Source organism: Lacerta agilis, chromosome 1, assembly GCF_009819535.1.
Source record: "Lacerta agilis isolate rLacAgi1 chromosome 1, rLacAgi1.pri, whole genome shotgun sequence".
NCBI classification, from domain to species: domain Eukaryota; kingdom Metazoa; phylum Chordata; class Lepidosauria; order Squamata; family Lacertidae; genus Lacerta; species Lacerta agilis.
Genome location: NC_046312.1, coordinates 89,138,482 through 89,157,635, shown reverse-complemented (window position 1 = coordinate 89,157,635; position 19,154 = coordinate 89,138,482). Strand labels below are relative to the sequence as shown.

The following is a 19,154-nucleotide window of genomic DNA, read 5'->3' as shown; positions in this document are numbered from 1 at the left end:
AAACACTGCAATACCAAGCCAAGACAATGGCATCTCTGTCAGACATCCTGACAGTTTAAAGGCAACAATATAACGATGCAGCGAGACCCCTGACAGTACAGCGACAAATTCTCTCAGATCGTCACATCATAATACTGTGTTATTGCACAGCCATCACAGCTGTCAGACACTTGAGAATGTTTCTTCGGTCAAAGTTTGAAATAGGAGAGCAAACAGAATTGAAGCTTGCAGGGAACATGTTAAAAAAAACAACAAGAAGAAAACAAAACCAACCCATTTTAACATGATGGTTTTCTTCCATAAAGCCACACTTTAAAAAAGCAGCACACAAAATAAATACACATAGTGAGGTTGTAGGCCAAGCCTGCCCCAACCTGGTACTCTCCAAAATGTTTTGGTGTGTAACTCCCATAATTACTGGCCGCTGGCCATGCTGGCTGGGGCTTATGGGCTCTCACAAGATCAGGAAAGCGCCAGGCTGCAGAAGGCTGGTATGGGCTCTTACTCTGATACTAATCAGATGCAGCAAAGAGATATAGCAGTGAATGATTTCTCATCAATGGCATGAGCGGAACAATTAATCCAATTGTAGCCATCAAAAGATAAAATGGCTGCATTCAGACATAATAAGAATAGACCTAGCTTCCCACCCAGGCTTCCACACTCCCCTCTCCTGACACAGTTGCAAGGAGAAGATCGGAAGCTTCTGCTTCATTTTAAGTTAACTGCAATTTCTTCTGGTTAATATTAACTAGTGGAAAATCAAGCCACCTTCATAAACTATGGTTTGAAGTTGGATGGAAAAACAGCTGGGGGGGGGGGACAAGAGATTTCCATTGACCAGTGAAACCCCAACAATAACATGGCCATCCATGCCTGAAAATAAGAGCACTCTACAGCTGAGCCATCTGGTTCTTCCTCTCCTCCCTCTCCAAGCTTACTAAATTTTGATGCATTTTTCAGCAAACCAGATTCAATCTAAATTGATAAAAAGAAATAATTAGCTGTGTTTCATACTAGTAATGTCTACACAGCTGAGGGCCCTATTGGAAGCACCTGAAACAGTTATTGCATCTGCTGATATTGTTGTGTCAGTGTGCTGTGGAAGATAGTGCCACAGTTTATAGATATACTGGGAATTTAGCAAAATAAAACAGTTGTGGAAGAGTGGTTCCAAGTGTGGTAGAATCTGAATACAGTAGAGCAGTATTCCTAAGAAACAACAGGACAAATACAGGATAGATACAGGCTGAGTAACATTGTGTGTACACCGCTTCTCAGATCAGTAGTTGGAGTGCATTGGATGCAAAGCAAATGGGGGTGTATAATCAGCTCTTGTCTAACTCTTTGGAGTGGTAAGACTAGTTAAAATGGCCAAAATGTTGAAAACTCTCACACTCCTAACATAATCAAAGGCACAGAGTAAGATATTTCCAAGAATTTTATGCCACAGAGAACTGCGACTGAGCCAGAAACCCACCATCCAAAGGGGACATCCTAAATTACTAGGTCTAAATCTTAAATTGCATGACTTCTACAAGAACAATCAGTTCATTAGGACTTCTCAAGCTGGATCAAATGGCCTGTTTAAAATTTGGTCCAACTACTAAGCACTCTTGCCTAATGGCCCCCTCTACAAATCCCATTACAAAATAGCTTCCCTTGAAGGTTTATTACTCATTGCTAAGTATATATATGCTGGCAGCCCAACAGTTTCCTTTCCTCACAGGAACTTGGCATGTGAACAGGGTTTTTTGCCAATTGTTTTATTGATTTTTATATGAGGGAAAGTAACCCAATGCACCGCATGCTGCCCACAAATAATAAAATTATTAATACTTTGAACTTCGGTGGTTATGTTGGTCCCAACTTCAAAGTGCTTTAAAAACAAAATTAATTAAATCTCACACTGCAGCCCAATCCTAAAACAATCAGTAGGTCATTAAGATATTATTGTTTTATACTAAACTGCTTATTTCACTCAGAAAGATGACAAATGCTTGGCAAATATCCATAAAAAGATGATCTTGCCCTCGGATAATACTTTATGTTCCTCTTGTAGGTAAATACAATCAAGCTAAGTGCACTATTCTTTCTAAATGACCTTGTTAAGAACACAAAACTTATTCAGATCCTAACCAAGCCCCAAAAGCTCAAGTTATAAGTTCAGATATTTTTGAAGGAGACATGAGGGGGAAAGGAATGTAACTGTAAACATAGCATAAACTTCATAATACTCAACAACACATAAGACACAGCATCATTTCTTTTGAAAGCCTACTGGAAGCACCAAAGGAACAACTAATGTTCACATTTTTAGTTTCACAGAGCTACCACAATATGCTTATAGAATCAGAGATAGAAGTAATTCCCTACAAAATGCAATTCTGGAAAACACACATTTTTTTCCAAAATAAGTAAGTTTTGTTTATATTATTGGATGCAATACACATGTGGATTTGCTGCATATCCAGCACTATAAACAAAGCTAATTCATTTTGCTAAAAACGTCTGGAAAGAAAATGGTAGAGGGAGTATACAGAGGGCAGAAAATTGCACCATCTGTCAAGTCCCTGCTCGCTGGAAGACCCTCCAATATCCTACTTGGTTTCTATGCCTTGCACAAAAGTTACCTGACAATTTTTTCAAATAAACAGAGTCCTGGAAAGCAACTTTTAAAAAGAAATGGGAATGTTAACATTTTAGAAAGGACGCATGAGGAATAACCTAGCTATGTCTCTTTTGAGTTGCCTTGCGAAACCTAGAGCTGTGCCCTTGAGCAGTTCCCCATCAGACTCTCACAAACCACTTGAAAATTACCAGCAGTTGTGGTGGACTATTTAATAAACTTTTTTTGTTCTACAAATCAAAGCACATACATATCTCATATTTGAGCAAACACCATCTAGCCTTTTTAATGTGATGTGCCCCTTTCCTTGTGAGCAAAGTTCTACAAAGCCTGACATTGTCTCACGTTCCACTTTGGACTTAAACTGATTTTACTATATCAGATTAATCCCCCCCCCCCGATTTTTCAAATATCCCATTTTCAAACTATCCTGTACGGATAAACACTACTTTTTTCTGAGTCTGGGTGAGTTTGATATTGGCAGTACTTCCCACATGACAGTGGTGGAAGTGAGTCTCATGAATATAGAATCAATTCTGCTATAACCAGGGGTATGATCTGGGGAGCACAAGGCAATTTGATTTAGGTTTTTTTTCCTGCTCTAGACACTTTGAGTCAGAAAATGTATTTTAATGGTCCTCACACATGCAGAACTACATATTCATTCTTTTGTTGTGTTTAAACTATGACAAATTCCTTCAAGTTTTATTACCATTGCTGGTGAACCACAGTATTGTGGGCATGACCTAACAGCTTGCAAAAATAGAGCATCTGAGGCAGAAGGTGGTTAAGAGGCCAGTCTTCATAACCCTTTCAAATCCCAGAATATCTGGTGGCAAGAAAAGGGGTGGTCCTTATCTAGAAGGCAGCACATGGTGTGGGAGGGGCGGTGTCTCTCCCCTCCTGTGTGTCTGAAACACAGTCTAGTAGCTGGATGCTACATACTGTATCTCGCAAATAATCTTATTCAGCCCTAAGGAGGGGAAATGCCATTAGAATGGTTTTATGGGATTTTTCTCATGTAGCTTTCCATGGTAGAAAACTAGATTTAAACTGTCAAATGTCTTCAACTAGGTTACTTCAATGGGTACAGTGGTACCTCTGGTTACGTACTTAATTCGTTCTGGAGGTCCATTCTTAACCTGAAACTGTTCTTAACCTGAAGCACCACTTTAGCTAATGGGACCTCCCGCTGCCGCCGCGCCGCCAGAGAACAATTTCTGTTCTTATCCTGAAGCAAAGTTCTTAACCTGAAGCGTTATTTCTGGGTTAGTGGAGTCTGTAACCTGAAGCGTATGTAACGTGAGGTACCACTTATTTAAACTAATGGGTATTTAAACTGTCGAATGTCTTCAACTAGGTTGTTGCAATGTGTATGCATCTCCAGGTATGCTTTAGCTACACCACAGTCTTCACAGTAAAACCCTTGTATCCTATTGATACAAGATAATTTGAAAGGGTCCCCCTCCCCACCCACTAAAGAACAAATAATAAACCTCTCACCATTTCCTTATTTCTTGGTCTGATATAGGAACACATCTCAGGCCAGCTCCTACCACCATGAGGGATGATGTTAGCAACACAGTTACCCTGAGGCCTAAATGGAAAAGAATAGCAATTTTACAAGAAAGGAAAACACAGGCGTATCCAAACATGTGACATAAAACATAGCAATTACAAAAGTAACCCCCCTTTTGAGGAAGTGCATCTTACAGGATATGGAAAACAAACATAGACAGATATTAACAGAGTAACAACTTTTAAAAACAGTGTTAATGTTTGCATGCTTAACTAAAATTTCAGCTGACAATCCTATCCAGACTTAAGCACCCAAAGCACCTAAATAAACAGACTTCCCCAATCATTTTGAAAGAGAGGGCAGCTCTACATTGGCATGCCTTCTACACAGAGATGTCACTGAAAGCAAAGGGGAAGCTGTGGTAAGAGACCAAAGCTCTGTATGCACATCAGACCTCCCGCAGCTACAAGGAATTACTGGACAGGTCGGTAACTTGCGTGACAAATCTGAATGATTTATCTAGTCTCATGTATAAAAGGGAGAAGTGGATGCATTTCATTTTCTTTTCTGAAATAGTTAATGTTTTCCCTTCCTGTTTGTTTTCAAAGCGGAGTCTTAAATCTAATCCTGAAATAAATATGGCTTCTACATTGGAAGAATTTGCTTACTTGCGATACTGCAAAAAGCAGCAAAGACTGCAGTGTTCAGGTCCAATTGCCAGTTGCTGCATCCAGCATTTTTAAAATACTACATTGCCATTACATTGCCATTTAATGGATTTTTATATCTTCTCTACATGTGCGCTATTGAAGAATAACATGTGGTCAGATAAAGATCTTTATTAAGACTGCTATAGCTTCATATGAATAAATATACTAATATATTCCTTATGACAGAATTCCTGTTGCTGATCCAGAGAGCGGATACATACACACTGTAGCAGATACAGATCCCAGACAACAGGGAACAAAGTATTAGGAATGGAGCCCAATAGTAAGCCCTCAAGAAAAAGTATTTATATGTTTCAGCCAGTTGTGAGTTTTGCAAAATGTTCTATTGCCCTAAATCAAGATATTTCTTCTTCCTCAGAGGAATCTCTTGTTTAATACTACAAGTTTTTCTTCTGAATATTCTGTTAGCTGTTTTAGGCTGAGTTCACACATAGTCTCCATTACCAATTTATTACTAGCAAAATGCCTTTCATGAAACTGACTGTGTGGAACGTAAGAGGTAAGAATGCAAAGCTCCCTTGAGAGTCTCGAGTCCCATGATGCTGGGAACTGATTTTTATAGATGCAGTACACAATTAACTTATTATATTTAATGTTGATTTCACATGATAAAAATGTGAGGATGGTTGCCAGCTCACCATTGACAAGCACATATTTTTCCTGCAAGACCTCCCACCAGACTTCACACTGCCCAGACTTCACACAGATTGAAGTACTGAAAAGTGACAATATGCCTCACTGCTTTGCAATCCGTTTTAGAGACAGTGCAATTCCTTGCACCTTCCCCCTTCTCCTTTCTCTAAGCACAGAAGAGATATTGCAAACTTCACACTGAATAAGTGAAATCTCTTGCTACTTTTAAAGCCTCTCGGAAGACCAGAAAAACAAAAATGAACCGCAATCCACCACTCTCAGCTTGAAGCTGTCGGGGGAAAGACAGGTCCTTGTAGTGCAGCACTAAGTGTGACATCACAATCAAGATCCTACTCCCCACCTTTAGCAGACATTTTAACTGGCTACCAAGTCTGTACAAAATTTATGGATCATAGATAAGAGACTCATGGATCAGGATCAAATGATGGATTTGACTATTTTTCCAGCTGCACCACTTTGGTGCAAACAATTTGGTTTTTGAGCTACAAATTATAATGCAATACTCTGAAGAGCTTTGAATAGTGCTCACGATTTCTCCGACCTTTTGTATCTTCTTAATATGCACGTATTCCTAGGAAATTATCTATAGTTAAAGAATAATGCCATACACATCAAGAACTGCCAAGAAGAGAAAAAATCTCCTTTTAAAAATGTCAAGCAGGTAGCTTGATTAAGGTGATAAAGCATAAAGGTCACAGAGGGCTGGATGGAGATGCTGCACTAATATTATACTCTATAAACGGTGGCTGCATCACAGCTGAAGGTCTTGAGGGCAAACAGCGGACCAAACAAATTTTTAAAAAAGGTTATCTTTGTAAAGTTAGATTATAACTTTACTTATTTCCAAGAGCAAGTTTACAATTTGAACTGAAAATATTTGATGTGGTGGCCTAAATTTTAGGAGCTTGATCTGGTCCATTGTGGGTGTAACACCCACGTAGTACTCACATAGTCTCAATGGAGCCCTGTTTCCCACCCACAATCTACTTGCAAATGCACAAAAAGTGTGTAAATGCACCACTATGGAACTTCAGAGTGAATAGGAAATCTCTGCATTTTCTCCATAGTCACATCTAGCTCTCCCTCTGGATACTGTCAACTGTGCTCAATGTGGGCAATGTACCCACAGTGGACAGCATCATGCCCAATTCCGGAGTAAAAGACACATAACACACAAATATTTATGAAGAAGCCCTCATGTCATTTAAAAAAAATTAAAATAAGCCGGTGGAGGTGGGGCTTTGGGTGGCTTCCCCACCATCCAGGGTTCTAAATGCAGGTAAATATACATCTTTAACTCCATGTGGGAAAAGCTAGGAGACCCAAGTCAAAAGAACAGGTAGGGAAGGGTTAAGCATCGCTTCCCACACCACTTCCATCAAATCCCCCCACAAAAAGAGTCTGTGTCTCTCTTTAAATAGTGGGATCAAGGTCCTATGCAATTTTGCACAACATATAGCTGGCTCCTCAAAAGCCATATGTGTGTTTGTGTACCATGTTTTTGTTGCATCAACAGTTCTTCTCACTGTGTTGAGGGGAAATATGATAACCATCTTCAAATATCTAAAGGGCTGTCATGTATATGTTAGGAGAACATACAACTATACAAAACCAAACACATTTACTAGCTTGTCTTGTTCATCAACCAAACATCAGCAGCCTTTGGGTGTACTGTACTAATCATAGTGGAGACCTGCAGCTTACAAAACACGCAATAAGCCTTTTTGAAAGATTAGCACCTAGACTACAAATTTATATGCATGGATAATGAAGACGGAATTAAGCAGTACGACCAAACTGCTAAATTCAGAACAACTTTTATTATTTTCAATAAAATCTATTATATTTCTAAGTCTTTTAATACCCTGCTTCTCAGCTGCAGAGAACATCAATAAATTTTCAGTAGCTTATTCAATCTGACAGTACCATGAACATATCCACTGAGTAATGAAAATGTGATAGCTCCCTTTAGAAACAGACAGTGCCTTGAAGAAAGCAAGATGGCACACTGGGTGTTATGATGAATTGAGGAAACAAGTGAAGCAAACCACACCAAAACACACTATTTTTACATTTACTGCTAATTATATCTAGTACATCTGGTACATCTAGTTACTTCACTTCTGCTTTTGTTTCTTTCTCTCACAACTTGACAATTTGCCACTGCAAACAACTCGGGCTGAGTCACTATGGGCTGGAAAGGAGATGCTCCTTGAAGGTTTATTGAAACGAATCCCCTCCTTCAAAACACTCATACTGTTTCAATCTGCAACTACTCTTCAAATCTCTCTCTTGAGCACAGTCCAACACATCTTTCCTTCAAGCTCACTGGCACGGTCATTAGCTGAAAAGCAGAGCTGGTACAGGATGCTCACAAAAATGTCCTAGGTATACCAGTGCTTTCCCCACTTGCGATTCCCAGCAAATGGTACACAGAGGCGGAACACTGCCATCATGACTAATAGCCACTATCCTCCATGAATGTCCAATCCCCATTGCCACCACTACTTTTGGGGAGAGTGAATCCTATTGTTTAATTAAACACTGTGTGAAGAGGTATTTCTTTTGTCTGTCCTGAGTCTTCCAGCACTCAGAAGACCTTAAGGCTGGCAAATAAAGGCAGTATGAACTGCAGTATCTGAAGCAGGTTTGTAAACTCTAACAGAGAAATTTTGTTAGCATTAATTATGGGTAACAGGCATGTAAACATAATGCCTTCCCTCAGGGAGATATGCCTGACTCCAACTTTGCTGTCTTTTAGGCACTAGGCAAAAACATTTATGCAGGCACTTAAAACATTACGACCATCTGCAGTACTTTACACTCTTCATTTTGTATTTTGTCTGTCTTATATGTATTTATTATATGTATTTATTTTCTTTTTTCTTTTTGACAACTGACCTGAAATCACCAATGAAAGAGTATATAAACAAACCACGGGTATGATGTCAAAGGAACAGAGAAAATATCTACACTTGCAATTATCAACCAATTAAAGGAGCTGTTCCCTAAAAGCACATATTTTACTTTCAAAACACTCTCTCCTGGATGCTGATCAGATATAGGCTCAAACATTGCAAGAGAGGAAGAAGAAAACAGAAAAGTGCTTCTTTTTAGGGGTTGAGAACAGTTTTGAGGAAGCTGAAATATCAGTTAAGGAAGCTACAACTGTAAAAAAAAAAAGCACATGAGATTACTTCATAACATACCAGCAGCACTTCATACATTACCAATCTCTTCCCCCCACCCCACCCCCGACGGAATTAAGCAGTACGACTATGTGCAGTGTAATCTGGGGTGGTTCCTGAGCCGGTTTTCTTTTCTTTTCTACACTGTCTTCATTGCAAACAGAATATAAATATTCAAAGTGAGCGATAACAAATACTTCAAACCCACATGGAGTTTTTGAGTGATCAAAGCACTTCACATAACATTCTCTCAATAATTCAAGTGTCAGAAACCTGTGGCCCTCAATATGTTGTTGGACTCCATCAACCCCAGCCAGCATAGCTGTTGGTCAGAGCTGGAGTCTGGCAGTATCTGGAGGACCACAAGTTCCCCACCACTGCAATAATCCTTAATGCCACCAAGTGAGTTTGTGGCCGAGATAAGATCCAACCGGTTGTTCAGTAACGGCTAACTGATTGTTTCTGTTGCTGTTGGGTTTACTGATTATTTTTATTTTGCGTGATCTATCTGATACTGTGTCCTTGTGTACACTATGTTGAATTTTTTTCTTTAAGAAAAACAGTATAGAATATTTTAAACTACATAAATTTCCCTTAGCCTGGATATTGAAACTGCTTGAGATCTGCTGAATTGGAGATCTAAACAGGCTCTGAAATAGTAACTTTCAATCCTAATCTTTAAACATATACATGATGTTTAATTCATGTAGGTCTTAATATTTCTAGTAAAGATCAAGTGTTTTAGAATAAAATGCCACATTCACTAAATTTAAGGTCAAATTACTCTAGTGTATTGCTCCACCGTCCCTCAGACCATGTGGTGGGCCAGACTATTTTTTTGGGGGGGGGGGTGAATGAACTAATTTCTATGCCCCACAAATAACCCAGAGATGCATTTTAAATAAAAGGACACATTCTACTCATGTAAAAACACACTGAGAAGGCAACTGGGCCGCATCCGGCCCCCAGGCCTTAGGTTGCCTACCCCTGGTATAGCTCAAAAATATCCCTCACTAATTGTGAATGGTGAGAAGCCATGGATCCACCAAAAGGGTTCTCAAGAATAAACTGTCGACTGAGCATATTTACTTCTCAAAATCAAGACGTCAATCTGCTGATTATGCTGCAAAGATCCAAGAAATTAAGCTACTATTTATGGTACCATTTTTGTTGTTGTTCAGTCGTTCAGTCGTGTCCGACTCTTCGTGACCCCATGGACCAGAGCACGCCAGGCACGCCTATCCTTCACTGCCTCTCGCAGTCTGGCCAAACTCATGTTAGTAGCTTCGAGAACACTATGGTACCATTAATAAATCCTAAAGGTGGGAATTGGAGATCTCAATTAATCCTTCTTCCAATTAGTTTCTATTCTTGTCATCAATAGATAATTTGTATGTTGGGCTTCATGGTACTGCATTTCCCCTAAAAAAAATGATTTTAAAATGTGTTTAATACTCCTATGCAAAATAAAATCCCTTGAATTTTCTTATTAATATGATTGCCCTAGAGCTAATCAATTGTACCTAAATTGAATATTCTCAGCTTACCAAATACCCAGGACCTAAAGCAGTGTTTCCCAAATTTGGGTCTCCAGCTGTTTTTTGATAACTCCCATCATCCCTAGCTAGCAGGACCAGCACTCAGGGATTATGGGAATTGGGAAACACTGACCTAAAGGATTATCCCACACCTTGTATATCCAATCAATCACTGTACTCTGCAGGAGAGGTCTGTTCCATACTATACAGGAATTGGGCCATTAGTGCCATGGCTCGTACCCTTTAGAATTCCCTCTCATTAAGTATTAGCTAGGTGCCAATTCTGTTGTCTTTTCAGTGCCTAATGAAGACCTAACCCTTTCAGAAGCATTTTGAGGTATTTCCCTGTCTAAATCTGTTTTTAGAAGTTTTAATTGTTCTCTGCACCCTGCATCTGCAAAAATGTGCTCTCTCAGTCAGCATGGAGCTATTTGAATATCTCCCCATAGTAACATAAAAACAAAAGTATTTTTAATGCCACAGCCTGTAAATGCAACATAAAATTGCAAAACCAAGATGTCAAGCTACCTTCAGCACAGAAGAGACACTAATACTTAGCATTTAACTGCTTCGTTAATTACTTCATAAGAAACCCTCAATCTCATTTCCTTCAAGATTTGCTAAATTAAGTAAATTAATGTCTTCCACAAAATTTGATGTAATCCATTACATAACATTTCCACGTCCATGTGGAGTTATTTAACTTTATTTATTTAACATTTAATTTTAAAATGCTGTGATTCATTCAAAGCCATTGGGATATGGAATGACAAGTCATTCAAATGTTATAAAGATTAATTAACAGTAATCAAAAAAGGATTTTTGCTAACCCTGCACTTTCAGCAAAACTGCTAGAATTTTATTCATCCTTTCATAACAAAGTTCATGTTTTTCTTACGCTAGGCATGACAGGGCACAAACTTGCTTAATTTATTGACATATTTCAGATCTAACCTATTAAACCCCTTCCAGGGTTGTTGTTGTTTTGTTTTTGCTGCTGCCTTCTTGAAGAGCAGCAGTAGGCCATTAATACTAAGTTTATCTGAGTGTATATTGATAAATATTTATAAAAGTTGCATTTTACTGTCATAGCCTGAACCACTTTCTAATTTTTTCAGCTTTAGTTGCGTTATTTCTGTGCTCTAAGCACCAACTCCTCCCCTAAATTCCTCATGCTCCCTCATTATATGAGCAATACAATGTGAACTAATATCTAAATTCTATCAGTGCAAGTTTAACTTCCATGTGCTCACATTTATCTACCAGTGCACAACTGACTGTTTCTGAAACTACTTGCACACTAAAGCACAATGACAAATCTGTGGAATGTTTTGAGTTCACAGAACTGGTCTGGCCAAATTTTGTCAACCACCAGAAAGAGAGATGCTTGTATGCTGAAAGATTTAGGACTGCTGAAAGAATTAAAAGATCTTTAATGTACAGAGGTAACTACGAGAACCCTTCAGTGATGAGGTCATGCAATGAAATGGACAGTAGATAAATTCAGGTCAGGCAAAACGAATTTCTTCTTCACCCCATAATTGATATAGAATTTAGTGCTCCTTGTGATGGCTATAAGCTTTGAAAGTTTTTTAAACAGTGGATTAGACAAATTCAACTGACAGACATAAAAAAAAGAAATTAAGTCCCAATGCTTTTAGGAAATTTACCTTTGATCACTAGGGGTAAACAGCAAAATATGGCTGTAGCGTAGTGTCCTGTCTGCAAGCACTCCAACAGTACGTGATTGACTACTGTCAGGAGACATGCTAGACTTGCTCCAGCAACACCACTTTTATGTTCTTATCTCAATCCAAGTTTCTTTAACACATACATTTACATATACTTATTCACATAGAGCTGCCTGCTTTTGAATCTTCTTTATTAAAACTACAATGAATGCCAGACAATATACTAGACATAATGCTATCAATAAGGTCAAATAAATATGATTTTCTTCCCAAGTTATAGTAGGAGTATTTTCAGCATTCATTTACAACAGAATATATTCAAACTCTCCATAAAAATGGGCATTTCTGATGCAAAAGGCAGAATTAGAGGCTCAGCCACAGTTAGAAACTCAGATATATACGGTAAGCTAGTCACCAAATGGCACCTTAAACCAAGGTTATGGTCACTACAACAGAATGTCTAGGCACATTGCTGTGGTGTTTTTTGCACTGGAATTTATTATCATCATTATTAGTATACATTTCATTTCTATACAGCTTTATATTTTAAAGAAAAGATCTAAAAACAGTTAAAAACACATTAAAACATCAACTGAAACAATCCAGAACAAAATCAAGCTTCAAGGGAAACATTTCAAATTCTTCTCTAAGTGACATTCTGTTTTTCCATATTTATTTACCAACAATTTATAGAGCTGCCCCATAGCAGAAGTACTCTAGGATGACAGTGTGGTGTAGTGGTTAAGCGTGTAAGATTAGGACCTGGTAGATCATGAAGCTCAATGATGACCTTGGGCCAGTCACAGCCTCTACCTCACTGGTTTATTGTCGGGATTAACTGAGGAGTACGGGGTGAACCATGTACAAGGGAATCCCCATTTATGCAGGGGTTCTGTTCCCAGCTGCTGCACATGTCACCAGGACGCACGTGAGAGGGAATTCCCCTGACCCTTTCAATGCCAAAAATGGCGTGTATGTCAGTGGAAGCACATGTGCTGATTGCGCACAAGTGGGGAGACACCTGTAATCCTTGGAGAAAAATGTGGGATATATATGCAAGAAATAAGATATTTTGCTCACCTGCTTAAGAAAGCTGGAGGGGACAGCCAAATGGAAATGTCAGTAGCCAATTTGGGATCCAGAGATCTCCACATGGCCACAGTTGGCCACGTGCCAGTCGCAAAATGCACCTGGCAAATTTTGAACACTGGACTCAGAATGAAGACACCTGACCATAGCATGATTGTGCTCCTTCCACGACCATAGGCAGCAAGATATTCCAAAAGAGCAGCACTCAACCAAGGTATGCTTCCCTTGGGCAGAGGTTGCAGAAGACATATATTGCTATAATAAATGAGTTTTATTTACAAAGATACAGGTAGGGGTTCAATTCAAACACTCCAACAAACCTCATCCATGCTCCCATATTAGATTTCTAAAGACAGACAGCATCCCCAACAATGCTGTGAGCCTTAGCGCCCCAAATCAGCTCTATATGTAACTCTCTTCCCTTAGTCCCACTGGAAAGGAAACCTCAAATCTATTCCTCCTTACACAGAGAGAGACACCTTGAAAGTATAAAGTGGGAAGCCTGCTCTACATGTGAGGTTTTACCATGTGACTTAGAACACTGCATGATCAGGGTTCTAGATTGCGTAATTGGCATATGTATGTTGGCCTATAATATACCACTCAATACAACATGGAGGGGACTGGTACCAGGAGACAGAAATGTAATGTAGGGAGATGGTGTGGCCTTGTTCTTTCCTCCATGTAAACTCCAAACACCTGGGCTATCAAAAATGGGGATGACAATGAGCATGAGTAACAAACAGTGGTGGATGGAAAGTCAGGTCAAAGTGTGGAGGTTGGGGTATTCTGTCCTGAATTGGGGAGAGTGAAAGAGGGCTGACTGCGAGGCCAGCGACTTTGAGTGAGAAGAATTAGGACACCTTCTGGTGCATCCCATTGATTCATCCACTTCCCATATCTCATAAATATCCCAACCCCATCCATAGTAACTCTCTGTAATGTAAAATCCTGCACTACACAAACAGGCAAGTTAACCTTTCTGTTACTCACCGTTACTCATCTTTTCTTTTGTACAAAAAATGTGGTCCGTACAAATACACTTGCAAATGCACATACAAACACCACTCTAGGAGCAAGGAACAAGCATGACAAACAGCATCCTTATTTCACTAACCGTTTCCTTAAGTCTACGCCTTCTAAGTCACTGAACCAGCAGAGTAGCTCATAGAATCTGGTTTCAACCAATGTGATCTATTTTGACGCAGCATTAAAATATGATTATTAAGCAACAACGACCACAGATCCAAATACCTACTATAAACACAACAAAAGCCCCTTGAAAGCTCAGAAGGAATTCTTAACTTTGCTGTGAGTCCTAGAAGACCTGCAGGCCTTTTTCTACCTGGGCTGGAAGGGTGTAGGCCTGACTGACTCCAGCTTCAAAAGCTGAGGCTGCAAAGCAGAGGTTGCCCAACAGACACTGGGGCCAGGGTATTGTTTTTGGGGGGTGGGGTTAGATTGTTGCTGTGATATTAATTTTTTGTTTGTTTATTTTAGATGTTATGATTTCTGTGGAAATTATTCGATTTGGTTGCATATACTTTATGTTTTATTTATTGTTTATGACTCCTTTTGCCACGTTGAAATTATTTGGGGGGGGGGGGGTTTCCATGTCGCTAGCCACCTTGAACATAGAATATCAGCACACCCGGTAAATAAGTAATACATTAGATGGGGAACCAGGTCTGTACAGTAAAATGAGCAGCTTGAGACCCATATTTCCCTCTAGAAACTTTTTATCTCATGGGAAATATGGGCTCTTTGGTGAGGAAAGATAGAGAAACTCAGCAAATTAAGTAAATAACAGCATGAGACGTGGTCAAAAATGTGAACTTCCGCCCTTCTAGGAACTACCCCTGTCTCTAACTAAAGTGGACTCTGATCCATGAAAGCTTCTGACACAAAATGTTCCCCTTTTAAGACTCAGTTGTTTCTACCTAGTAGGGTTGTTGTACCGCTTCCCCCCTGCCCATCCCTTTGAGTATTTGCCCCAGATATTTAGGTGGGGTAGGAGCACTAGAAGCAGCAGGCCCCGCTCCAGCCAGCCAGCCCTCCCTCCTCTTTCCCTTACCCTTCTTGTCCATGAGCCACATGAAGAAGAAGCACGGCACGAAGCCGATGGGCCCCCAGAAGACGAGCAGGGCGATGTCCAGCTTGGAGAAGGGGAAGGCCTGGCGGGCCGAGTTCTGGATGGGGCCCCAGGTGTTCCACACCAGGCCCTGCGCGAAGCCCAGCAGCGAGAAGAGAAGCAGCACCAGCCAGCGCCGCCCGTACACGCGGCCGGCCAGCGGAGGCGGCGGTGGGCGCGGAGGCGCCGCGGGGACCAGCCCTTGGCTGCGGGGAGCCGCCGCCCGCGAGGCCGCTGCCGTCCTCCGGGGCTGGCCATGCGGAGGATAGTGCTGGGGCAGCGCCGCGGGCGCCGGCGGAGGCTGCAAGAGGGGCTCCCGCTCCTCGGGGCTGCTCCAGTCCGAGCCCATCGCCTCAGGGAAGGAGACCCCCGCTGCCCGCCTGCCCGCTCGCTTGCCTGTTCGCCTGCCCGCCTGCCTAGCCGGCCGGCCGGCGTCCTAACGTAACCCCACTTCAGCGGCGGCGGCGGCAGTAACGCAGGCAAAAGGCAGCAACCCGGGCAGCCGCATGCGCGATTCAGCCGGGCCTCACCCGACGCCAAGTGCCTCTCGGCACCAGGCAGCGCATAGAGAGAGGAAAAGAATAGAGCGGCGAATGGTTGCTTGTCTTACACACGGAAGTTCTTGCTTTCATCCCTGACGCGGTTTCACGTGGGAATGAATCCCACCATAAGCGCTTGCACCTGAGCGAGGATGTGTGTCAGGTTAAGACGCTGGCAGTCCTGTGCTTATTATAATACCCGGAGCAGACTCACTGAAATGGTTGGCCCTTAAGCTAAAGCCACGTACATTGAATTCGGCGGGTCTCCTCTGAGGAGGGTTAACGTTGAGACACAACCCTATGTTGCGGTCGTTTTCAGGGGCAGAAGCGACGGCTGCCCATTGAAGACGATAGGGAGGGAAATGCAGGATTTTGGTGTCGCTGGGAGTGAGCGGCATATCAACACGCAGGCAGAAGATTAGGGAAGACACAAGTTTATGGTCTAATGCGTGCCTTGTTTTGAGGCGGAGGCAATGTGATTGGTCTGAGTTTAAAGTTTTTTTAAATAAAAAAATAAAGCATTTAAAGATTTGTGTTGCTGACGCTAATGCAGTCCATTATCCTCATATTCTGGGAAGGAGGGGCCGTTGGTTGTCAAGACAGCCTTGCAAAGTAGCCCGCCTTGGTGCCTACTCCTTGCAATTGTTGCGAGGAGTACAAATTATCCCCCCCCCCCGAAGTAGACATAGCTCCTGATTCTTTAGGGTTTGTCCACCTATACGTGCCCATAGTTTGACCTCTCCAGCCCTTAGATTCCACAGCTCTTTGGGGGAAGAGAAGCAGCGCTGGTTCACACGTGTCTGCACGTGATTTGATTACCACATCCCTGATGAGCAGCAGCTGAATACGTGAACTCATTCCACCAAGCGTTGCGCAAGCGGGAGGGGAAAAGTTTCCTATTTGGGGATATTGGTAAACACTTGTGAGCTCTGCCCAGGCTAACTCGTGACTGTCGGGTGCAGCTTTGTGGTTACGTGGAAAGCAGTCGCGCGTTCCCCAAAGAAAAGCAATAGCAGCAGCTGCAGTCACACGCTTTGCAAGGCAAAACACAAACAAAGCCACGTGATTTTGCGCCTGATCTCCCACGTGATCTCGGGGAGGGCTGGTGGTGGGGCGGCAAAACGTTGAGCCGCTGAGGGAGAAAGAGGAGGGGACTGGGACGGTTTCTCTTTCGGAATAGGAAAGGCGAGAGAGAAAGGAAACGATGGCAACGAGAGCAGATGCTCTGGTGGTCTCTTCGCTGCCCGGTAGGTTGCTCCTTTCTGTGCCAATATCTGTCCCGGTATCCCCAAAGTATCGGATCTCACCTGCACAGGCTCTCATGTATTGGTTTTTAAATTTACGTGGGACAGACATCAGGTTAACATGCTATTTGGTGAACCAGCTTTAATTTCGTTAAATACAATAATAAGCCTTCCAGAGAATCCAGACTGCAGCGCCTTCAACCCCGAGTTGAAGCCGGTGGTGGCCAAGTCGTGTTGAACAATGTAGACATTGTGCATATTGGCTGGTGAATGTTCAACCTGCCCATATTAACCGAGCAATGTGTGAAATGCCCTGCTGGTTGATTAATGGTTGCCCAGCCTTAGTTGGAGACTGTACACATTGACTGGGCTATATGCAAAATTGCCCGCTGGACACATTCTCCGTGCCGTTTAGAAAATGTACACTAAGGCCAGCTTTATTCTGCGTTCAACTTGCGTTCACCACAGCAAAACATACACAAACAAAAGTATAAATTCACTGTTCTCTTCACCACTAACTTGTTCATCAGTTAAGTGTAAGAAAAGCAGTGCTTTGAGAGGCTTTGATTCAGATACTACTTTAGATCTTGCATTCTTCCTTCTTTCCCTTTGAAAACTGGTACAACTGTCAAGCTGATCTTCACATTTAAAAAACAGAATGTTGACTGGCCATGCCTATCCACCTCCATTCCAATGTCACAGCCTTCCAGGAAATGCATTGTGTTGTATTTTACATTTTTCCTGTGCCCCCCCCCTTTGAAAAATGGTTTGGATTTGAGTGGAGGTTCGTAACCAAAGTATAGAATGATGTCTGAAGTACATGCATTTCATGCTGATAATTTCATACTGATAATTCTTGTGTTCAGCTGTATTGCATTATATTTTGCATTTTGCCTCTCACTTTGAATATATATAGGAGAATTGAGCTGGTATCTGACCTTGAAATGTAGAATTGTGTCCTGAATATGCACATCAAACTTAATTCTGATAATTCAAAGTTAAGAGAAGTTGCATTACAATTCAGCAAACAAATGGAATGCCCAAATGGGCTAAACCAAAGGTCTTTCTTTGCCAGGCCACATAGCTATCTATTTGATTGTAAACTGGGATGCCTGGAATATAAAAACTGCAGGAATAAGAATGACTCAGAATTGCCCTGGTTGTGAATGCATGTTTCCCACAATGCTTTTAGTGAATACTCCCAGCAGCAGAGAGCAGCATACTAAGGGGTAAGCTTTGGTCTATGGTCCATGTGCACACAGTAGAGGAAGATACTGAACACAAACTTGCCAAAAAGGACAACGCTAGTGAAACTAGTTCTCACTTGCCCAGTTATTTTCTTTGCTCATGTTTGCTTTAGAGATCTCATAAGAACATAAAACAAGACTGCTGGATCAGGCCAATGTTCCATCTAGTCCCATATCCTGGGGTCTCAATGGCCAGCTAGATGCTTGTGAGAGGCCTGTAAGGTGGACATGAGCAAAACAGCACTCTGCCCACCTGTGATTCCCAGCAACTGGTATTCAGAGCGAGGTTACCAGATTTTTTTCAATGAATCCGGGGACACTTTAAAACTTCAATGGATTTTGTATAGGGACTGATTTGTAAACCCCAGGAAACGGGGACGTCTGGTAACCTTAATTCAGAGGCATAATTTCTTGGGTTTCAAAGTGTCTGTGGCTATGCATAGGAGGTTTATGCTTAGATGAAACCTTCAATGAGCCCAATCCATACCCGTGTATATTGGTTGCAAGGGGAAGGACATGCAGCAAAATAAATTCATTATGATGTCATCTGTTGGTAAAGGCAAAAGAGAGAGCAGCTAGCCTTGCAGCAGTTAAGTGCTGTACTGATGATGAATTTGATCATGCACATGAAGGTGCAAAAAATAGTTCAAGTTGATGCTGGTGATGCTTGAAGAACTGTCCTGTTGCCTGCATAACTCAATTTACTTCTTGCTTTTTTTAATGCTGTTTTAGTTCTTCCTTCCTCCTGCTCACATGCATGTTGATGTCCCCATGTGGGCAATTAAACGTACTCATATTTTTACTTTTTAAAATGTGGTTGCTTAGCTTTATTTCTGTTTAGGTTCTCCTTCTTGCACACATGCATGTTGGTGTGGAAGCAAGTTCCCCTGAGGTTAATGAAACGTGCTCATATTTTTACTTTATATATTATGTTTATATCCTCTTCCGTTTCCA

The 19,154-nt window shown here is 41.4% G+C and overlaps 2 protein-coding genes across 3 annotated transcripts in view; one reads left to right on the top strand and one right to left on the bottom strand.

Moving 5' to 3' along the window:
• The window catches only part of SLC49A4 (solute carrier family 49 member 4), a 59,647-nt gene extending 44,086 nt beyond the window's left edge, over positions 1-15,561 (bottom strand). The window contains exons 1-2 of the mRNA XM_033162582.1: positions 15,114-15,561; positions 4,133-4,226 (exon numbers count right to left, since the gene is read on the bottom strand). Of these exons, the coding sequence (XP_033018473.1) occupies positions 4,133-4,226; positions 15,114-15,519 (500 nt within the window). The 5' untranslated portion in view covers positions 15,520-15,561. The remainder of the gene's footprint in view (positions 1-4,132; positions 4,227-15,113) is intronic.
• Positions 15,562-16,831: 1,270 nt separating this feature from the next.
• HSPBAP1 (HSPB1 associated protein 1) overlaps positions 16,832-19,154 on the top strand; it is a 48,088-nt gene continuing 45,765 nt past the window's right edge. The window contains exon 1 of one of the 2 annotated variants that reach the window (XM_033162550.1): positions 16,832-16,956. In XM_033162550.1, coding sequence (XP_033018441.1) covers positions 16,914-16,956 — 43 coding nt within the window. In that variant the 5' untranslated portion in view covers positions 16,832-16,913. The remainder of the gene's footprint in view (positions 16,957-19,154) is intronic. The other variant, XM_033162542.1, reaches the window with a different exon arrangement.